This window comes from Salvelinus fontinalis, chromosome 21, assembly GCF_029448725.1.
Source record: "Salvelinus fontinalis isolate EN_2023a chromosome 21, ASM2944872v1, whole genome shotgun sequence".
NCBI classification, from domain to species: domain Eukaryota; kingdom Metazoa; phylum Chordata; class Actinopteri; order Salmoniformes; family Salmonidae; genus Salvelinus; species Salvelinus fontinalis.
Genome location: NC_074685.1, coordinates 50,301,961 through 50,310,867, shown reverse-complemented (window position 1 = coordinate 50,310,867; position 8,907 = coordinate 50,301,961). Strand labels below are relative to the sequence as shown.

General features: G+C 43.8%; 1 protein-coding gene across 2 annotated transcripts; it reads left to right on the top strand.

Moving 5' to 3' along the window:
• The first annotated feature begins 840 nt into the window (after positions 1-840).
• pdcl (phosducin-like) lies at positions 841-6,545 on the top strand. 2 transcript variants are annotated; one of them, XM_055875626.1, is made up of 4 exons: positions 841-950; positions 2,943-3,131; positions 3,370-3,551; positions 3,720-6,545. In XM_055875626.1, exons 2-4 carry the CDS (start codon positions 2,957-2,959, stop codon positions 4,269-4,271), a joined length of 909 nt encoding a protein of 302 aa, XP_055731601.1. In that variant the 5' UTR covers positions 841-950; positions 2,943-2,956; the 3' UTR covers positions 4,272-6,545. The 2 variants fall into 2 exon arrangements, with proteins under 2 accessions (XP_055731601.1, XP_055731602.1); XM_055875627.1 differs by having other exon boundaries at positions 843-950; positions 2,947-3,131.
• The last annotated feature ends 2,362 nt before the right edge of the window (positions 6,546-8,907 follow it).

The window sequence follows — 8,907 nt, the reverse complement described above, 5'->3', positions numbered from 1 at the left end:
TTCACCGCTGATTTGAATGTAATTGAGAAAAAGGAAAGCTGTCAAAAAAAGTGTCACATCCTTTCTAAATTTAAAAGCAATCCTAGAAGTAATCATGTATTTTTTTCAAAACTATCTGTAATCGGATTACAATATTTTTGCTGGTAACATTATGGATTACAGTTATTTTTTGTTGTTGTAATCCATTACTCCCCAACCCTGCAGTGTCATATGCCGAGGCAGTGAAAAGAGTAGTATAGTTTTTTTATTTTTTAAATGGACCTTTATTTAACTAGGCAAGTCAGTTAAGACGGCCTACCCCCGCCAAACCCTTACCCGGACAACGCTGGGCCAATTGTGCACCACCCTATGGGACTCCCAATCACGTCCGGTTGTGATACAGCTTGGATTTGAACCAGGGTGTCTGTAGTGATGCCTCTAGCACTGAGATGCAGTGCCTTAGACCGCTGCGCCAATTGTGAGCCCAAGAGATGAGTCCAGGGCAATGGATCCTAAGAGGCTCCCTGTAAGTAGGCCGAGGCCAATAGAGAGTGATAGAAATAATGTGTTTCAGTAAGGTTGGTTTCTTTGCGTTCATTGCCATGGTTATCAACTGTACTGCAGAAATGGAACATAAATCACAGGAAATAGATATTGTGGTGGCAGCTGGTTTTAATGGGTGTAGGGGTAGCTGGTAGAACAATTTGTCTTCCCTTTTCCCCTTACCTTTTGTGTCACAAAGTGTAATGAATTCACACCCCAGAGCAGTAGCCGGAAAAGGGGCTTGATAGGAGAATTACAGGCCTTTACACTCCATTACAGTAGGTGGCGGTCTATGCACCCTGATGTTGGTTGCGAATCGGCAACACAAATTTGAAGAAGAAGAAAACGGATCATGTTTTTTTTGTCAACGCTGCGCTAGGGAAGTAGGATTTGAAACAGTTGTTGGGGTAGTTGTTGATACAATCGAGGTAAGGTAGCTATAATATTATTTGTCAATCTAGCTTCATATAAAAGTAACTATTTGACTGCAATTAAATGTCGAAGTAGAAGAATCACTGAGCGTTCGCAGGCTAGCTTGTAGCTAGCTAACAATCAATTCCATTGACCTAGCTAGCTACAAAGGTGGAGACGTCAAGACGGCCTAGTACTAAGCTAGTTGGTGGAAATCCAGCTTTAATTGGATTGCCCATTTCCACTAGCCTACCGTATCTGCTTGATTAGCAATACAGCTCGTTTCGTTTAGTAGTTAAGCTCAAAGGAATGCCAGCAAGGAATGACGACAAGAGAGCTATCTAAGTTAGCTAAGTAACGTTAGCACTGAACGAGTTATTCAGCGTTAACTTAGTTCTCTAGCTATCTTTTTGTCATTCCTAGCTGGCAATCTCTGCTTGGTTTTGAATTACAGCAGAACATTCATGCAAAAATTCATGCAGATATCACAGACCCAGGGTGAAAGTACATGTACATCATATGGGGAACACCAGCTAACGTTAGTTGGTTATCGTCATTCCCCAGGGTATCTTTATTTTTCACAGTTCGCGCAAGTAGTCAGCAGTAGCTAGGTAGCTACCATTTACCTTAGCTGGGCCATCCTATAATGCGGTGCTTTTTCTGTCCCCAGGAAATATCAGTTCTTATTTTTGAGTGCTTTCGTAAATTCACTCTGGCTATTTACTCCGATTTCAGAGCACTCTCGTGTGAGTGTGCCAGAGCGCAGAATAATTGACGTATTTACGAACGCGCAACACCGGTTGAATATGACCATTGTCAGTAAACGTCTGCAAAAAAACGAAAGTAAATTGTTGCAGCAGCACAGTTAACAACATCAACGCTCTAGATAACATGAAAACAGCCTAGCCAGTTCTGCTAGGGCGAGTAAAATAGTCGGAGTGAGGCGTGATCTCATTTGTGTCTGGAAATATCTAGCAAACTAGTCAGTTAGCTTGAGTGCGGTTGATGTCAGAACTCTCGGATCAACAATATTGCTTCATGTGTGGGCTCTGAAAACGAATCCACAGAGATTACATTTGTGTTAATCTAGCAGATTACTGCCTTCTGAATACAGGTGGTAGACCTAATGGTCTCATTGCCCCATGTTCTACTGCCAAAAGGCTTAAGTGATGCCCTAATGTGTTTAGTGCAGTCTTCTCTTAGTGTACTAGGCTACATTTTAAAATCTCAAATTCTGACGCCCTCTGGTGGGCAGGGCTTAAAATGCGGCCGGGAATTGTGCTGATGTTTAGCTAGGCTAGGGCAAGGAGCACCCATTTCCGACTCGTCCACTGTCCCGACTGACGTTTTAAGATGGGTTTTGACTAGATGGTATACAGTTGGTCAGAACTGACTTTTTGTAGTAGGTTAGGGTAAGCTAAAATGCAACTTCAAGTCAATTTGAGATAAACGGTATCCCATCTAGGCATGACCATTAAACTGGAGCATTGGTACGTTGCCGGAAGCAACTCGTCTTTCTAGTTATTATTCTACTTGCAAATGATGTAGCCTTCTAGGTTAGCTTGTCAGAACATAATTGACAATTTGTGTATGCATTGTTATGACGTCATACTTACATTATTCTCCAAAATATAGGCTATTTGTTTAGTCTAGTTAGTTAAGCTAGGCTATTTGTTATTTGAGAAGTTATCCCGTTTCTGTTCAGTCCCCACACTCACAAAAACATTCCCCAAGGTGCACTATCATGACAATGCCCAGGTAACCTGTGATTATGTACACAATGGACATTTTTAAGTGGCATTCTATTCAACTCTTCAGAATGACTGTGTGTAATGACTAGTGAGCATGCACAATGTCAACAATGACCTGACAAAGTTGCCCCCGGTTCACTCACACTGAAACGTTACACCATCATGCTTACCCCATTAGTTTGCCTATTCAAAGTATTTAATTTCTGCAGGGATCGTCTGCCCCCTGTCCTCTTCTCTCACAACTGAACTCTTCCCCAGTTAGGTGTGAAGTCATGACAACGTTGGATGACAAGATCCTGGGGGAGAAGCTGCAGTACTACTACAGCAGCAGTGAGGATGAGGAAAGTGACAAGGAGGATGACGAGGGGGAGCACAAGACCATCCGCAACCCAGATGTACTGGAGCCTGAGCTAGAATACAGCGCCGACGGTAGTGCCGTCAACACAGGTAACACACGCCTGGGGTTTACAGTGTTGCGGTGCATACATTTATGAACACTTCTCTATTTTGCATGACCAAGATTGAGAAACATCTCTGTTCTACACAATATGTTTTCAATTTGTACATTTTGTTGAAGATGCCCCAGTCGTCTAGCAACCATGACTATGAAGAAGTGTTGTTGTAGGCGGCTGCATCTGTACATTGGCACAGTTGTACCAAAGTGATGATGATGGTACTTATGCAGGGCCCAAGGGGGTGATTAATGACTGGAGGAAGTACAAACAGCTGAAGGTGGAGCAGAAGCAGGAGCAGAAGGAGGAGATGGAGAGACTCATCAAGAAGCTGTCCATGACCTGCCGCTCCGACCTGGACGACGAAGCCGACGCCATTAAACAGAAAGAGATGCAGGACAAGATCCAGCACAAGGTGAGTGAAGAAGGGGAGAGGGATACTGAACGCTTTGCAGCATAATAGATCCGTATACCAATATGACGTGCGTTTGAGTTGAGGACGCCAACACACAAATAAAAGTTCTGAAATGGAATTGAGTTTTTCAGAAAAGTTGTTATTGAGTGTGTCCTCCGCATCCCTCAGATGACCATGCAGGAGTACAACATGCTCCAGGAAGACGAGGATGACGAGGACTTCCTCCAGCAGTACAGGATGCAGCGCATCGAGGAGATGCGCCGGAAGGTGTTACGCGGTAAGCGCTTCGAGCAGGTCTACGAGCTCAACAGTGGTGAGGAGTTCCTGGAGGCTGTGGACAAGGAGGACAAGGCCTGCCTGGTTATGATCCACATCTACGAGGGCGAGGTGCCTGCCTGCGAGGCCATGATGGGCAGCCTGTTGTGCCTGGCACAGGAATACCCCCTGGTCAAGTTCTGTAGCGTGCGTGGGTCGGTTATCGGCACCAGTGCCCAGTTCAGGGGCAGCGCCTTGCCAGCCCTGCTGGTGTACAAAGGAGGAGACCTGATTGGGAACTTTGTGCGCATCACAGACCAGCTAGGAGAGGACTTCTATGCTGTGGATGTGGAGGCGCTGCTGCAGGAGTATGGGCTGCTGCCGGACAAACCTGTCCTTGTCGCTAAGACCATCCGCAACGCCGCCATCACACAGAGCGATGACTCTGACCTTGACATAGACTAGAGAACAGACCTGCACATGTATAGAAACATAGACTAGAACCCCTATGTGTACACACACACACACACACACACACTCAACATAGACTAGAACCCCTATGTGTACGATCACACACACACAGACTAGAACCCCTGTGTGTACACAGTCGACAGACTAGAAACCCTATGCGCGTACACAGTCGACAGACTAGAACCCCTATGTACATACACACACACACGGTCGACAGACTAGAACCCCTACGTACACACACACACACACACACACGGTCGACAGACTAGAACCCCTACGTACACACACACACACGGTCGACAGACTAGAACCCCTATGCACGCACGCACACACACAGTCGACAGACTAGAACCCCTATGTACACACACACACACACGGTCGACAGACTAGAACCCCTACGTGCACACACACGGTCGACAGACTAGAACCCCTATGTACACACACACACAGTCGACAGACTAGAACCCCTACGTGCACACAGTCGACAGACTAGAACCTCTATGTACACACACACACACACACACACACACACACACACACACACACACACACACACACACACACACACACACACACACACACACACACACACACACACACACACGGTCGACAGACTAGAACCCTTACGTGCACACACACACACACACAGTCGACAGACTAGAACCCCTATGTACACACACACACAGTCGACAGACTAGAACCCCTATGTACACACACACACAGTCGACAGACTAGAACCCCTATGTACACACACACACACAGTCGACAGACTAGAACCCCTATGTACACACACACACACACAGTCGACAGACTAGAACCTCTACGTACACACACTCGACAGACTAGAACCCCTATGTACACACACACAGTTGACAGACTAGAACCCCTACGTACTCAAATACACACACGGTCGACAGACTAGAACCCCTACGTGCACACACGCACGGTCAACAGACTAGAACCCCTACGTGCACACACACACACGGTCGACAGACTAGAACCCATACGTACTCACATATTTATATAGGTGTGATTTGACCTACAACTAAGACAGACTGTTGAATGCGCTCAAATTCAATAGCGTGGTTTCCACTACCACATTATCTCTGGGCTAGTCAGTGCTTGATACCGCCAGAGTTGTTCGTAATTGAGGAACTCAACATGCGATTACTTTCCGCAAATACCTTGTTGACAAATTTGCGACTCCCTTTGACGATGGTGTGAAATTTTGCCATGGGCGTTACAGGAAGTCAATTCATGTTGTAGAGTCGCTAAGTTTTAAACGGCGATAGAGTTGTACTGGACACCATATTGGCAATATTAGAAAAATGCTAATTCAAAAAACAGTACCCTAATGCAGGGGTATTCAAATCTGAGCCTAGAGGTCCAGAGTAGTGCTGCTCTATCGGTTGACTAGATGGGATGCAGCGAATGTCAGAAGGGACTTTTTCTTGCAGGTTAGGAGAACTTACGCAGCAGGTTATAAAAATGTACGTAGCAGGTTAGGAGAAATAGGTTAAGGTTAGCTAAAAAGCAAAAATTCGCCCAGCGCCACATCGAACACGCAACTTTTGATCTCACTTTGACATTAGCTGCATCCGTTCTAGCCATGGGGAAACGCTTATCACGGCACATTGATACCGAAGTGACTTTTTCGTAGCAGGTTAGGAGACTGAGGTTAAGGTTAGCGAAAATGCTTTCCTAACCTGCTACAAAAATCACTTTGTATCAAAGTGTTGTGAAAAGACTGTGTCCCCGTAGCCATGACCTGTTCTACCTGGGAAATGAATTGCACCCACATGGTGTCCCACGTCTAAATCAGTGCCTGATTAGAGGAAAACAACGGAAAACAGCAGTGGAACTGGCTTCAAGGTCCAGATTTGAATTTGCCTGCAGCTAGTGAAGTGGGTTGATGTGATCGACAGGACCTAAAGGACCTATACATTCCCTATTTATTCACATAAGTTATATGCTTCATTTACACGTCATGTTAGTTTACCTAGTTACATGAATAAACCAAGACTGAGACCTATTACTTGTTTTACAATGATACGCAGACATTATTCTTTTTTGATGTTTAAGCTTTAACTTATTTGTTTTTAATTGTGACAATGCATTGTTTTTTTTGTTTTTTTCTGGTCCAATGTCTCTTATTTGTGCATGTTTATCAAACTAGCTCACCCTGTAGAAAATGTTCTGTCCAAAGGGACATTTTGTTAGTTTTATACCTGTTAATATTATGGAATAAAATAAACTAGCTTGATTTGACTTAGGCTGCACATGGTGTATTTTTGTTTAAGGGGTAGTATGCATTCACAAAGCATGCAGCTTCTTCTTCTGGGGTATAATAATGGCAATGATACACACTTTTTTTTCTCTTTTTTTTTAAATCTCAGAAGTTGTTCACCATTTACAATTACTCTTGATTTACTGACAGTGAAGTAGTGAACATTTGAACAACCTGGTGCAAAGGCTACCAGTACAACAATTATAGCTGTTGCTTGGTTTGTAAGTTTTATTCAGACACTTTTTTTCAGAAACATTTTTGTAAATCACTGCAGGGAGACCATGGCTACATGCTGATTCCACACCATTTCCCCAGTGTGCACATTCACTGAAGTTGTCAGGAATTCAGCAATGGTGGAAACTCTCCAGACAATGATTACACCAATCCATTGCTTTTAAAGACATGATCGGAAGTGTGCACACTTTGGGAGAAGTGTGGAGAATTGGGAAGCAGACCATATTGTGCCCAACACAACAGTGATTGCACATTATAGAAAGCTCAAAGCTATGCTAAGCTAACAATATCACATCGTTGGTCTGTTTTTAAGACAGCTGAAAAATCAAGAGGCATTCATGCATAAAACTTAACATTGCCCCACTGGTGATTTCCAAATACACTAAAAGTGCATATACATTTCACTACATATAGTTCATAGCAGACCAAACAATATATCACATTGATTAATTATAATACGATTGAAGGTCTTATTTCAAGACCAGCATTGTAAATGGTCAGTCAAATCAGCCAGCAACCCAAATACTGACGTTTCAAGAGCACCATATTATTCTTAAAGAGCGTCCTCTAATCACCAATATGTTCCTTTGCAGATTGCAAAAAGCCCTGTAGAGATTGTCCAACCAATGATGACAGCCAATTTAAACCAGTCAATGTAGCCTAAAATGCTCCCAGCAGGAGGACAGTGATACAGGGGAGCGTTATCAAAAAGAGGGGGGGGTGCACATGGAGAGGACTGGCTGAACCATGGGCGTCATGTCCACACAGAGCATGCTCCAACAGGAGATGGGTCTCTGCACTGATGCCTGCAAGAGAGAGAGAGCAACCTTGATTATTTGTACAGTGACTATGGGCTCAAATCGATCAAACCTGCGTCGTGGTATTTACACAGCTCTTTTTCCTCATGGTCAAATAAAAGCACAGACTGATCTTGGGTAATGTAAAAACCTACAACTACTACCAGGTAGACCTCCCTCACCAGTAGTTACAGTGCTCAAAAGTAACTTATTATGAATATCATGTCTTGTCATTTTGGAGTCACAAATGGGGGGGGGGGGGGAAATACATTTGCGAATACCCTCAACCGAAAGGTGACATTTGGTACTGTCGCCTCGTATTCATCATTCAATCTCAAATCCAAAATCTTGGAGTATAGAGCCAAAACTATTTTAGCTTCACTTTCCCAATACATACAGTACCAGTCAAAAGTGTGGACACACCTACCGGTACTCATTCAAGGGTTTTTCTTTATTTGTACTATTTTCTACATTATAATAATAATAATAGTGAAGACATCAAAACTATGAAATAACACATATGGAATCATGTAGTAACCAAAAAAGTGTTAAACAAATCAAAATATATTTGAGATTCTTCAAAGTAGCCACCCTTTGCCTTGATGACAGCTTTGCTCACTCTTGGCATTCTCTCAACCAGCTTCACCTGGAATGCTTTTCCAACAGTCTTGAATGAGTTCCCACATATGCTGAGCACTTGTTGGCTGCTTTTCCTTCACTCTGTGGTCCAACTCATCCCAAACCATCTCAATTCGGTTGAGTTTGGGTGATTGTGGAGACCAGGTCATCTGATGCAGCACTCCATCACTCTTTGGTCAAATAGCCCTTACACAGCCTGGAAGTGTGTTGGATCATTGTCCTGTTGAAAAACAAATGATAGTCCCACTAAGCGCAAACCATGCTGTGGTAGCCATGCTGGTTAAGTGTGCCTTGAAATCTAAATAAATCACAGACAGTGTCACCATCGCATCTCCTCCATGCTTCAAGGTGGGATCCACACATGCGGAGATCATCCGTTCACCTTCTCTGCGTCTCACAAAGACACAGCGGTTGGAACCAAAAATCTCATATTTGGACTCATCAGACCAAAGGACAGATTTCCACCGGTCTAATGTCTATTGCCTGTGTTTCTTGGCCCAAGCAAGTCTCTTCTTATTGGTGTCCTTTAGTAGTGGTTTCTTTGCAGCAATTTGACCATGAAGGCCTGATTCACATAGTCTCCTCTGAACAGTTGTAGTTGAGATGTTACTGTTACTTGAACTCTGTGAAGCATTTATTTGGGCTGCGATTTCTGAGGCTGGTAATTCTAATG

Coding starts and splice junctions, on each gene's coding strand:
- pdcl (XM_055875626.1), top strand. CDS start 2,957: ATGACAACGTTGGATGACAAGATCCTGGGGGAGAAGCTGCAGTACTAC. Junction 3,132..3,369: donor CGGTAGTGCCGTCAACACAG/GTAACACACGCC, acceptor GTACTTATGCAG/GGCCCAAGGGGGTGATTAAT. Junction 3,552..3,719: donor AGGACAAGATCCAGCACAAG/GTGAGTGAAGAA, acceptor CGCATCCCTCAG/ATGACCATGCAGGAGTACAA.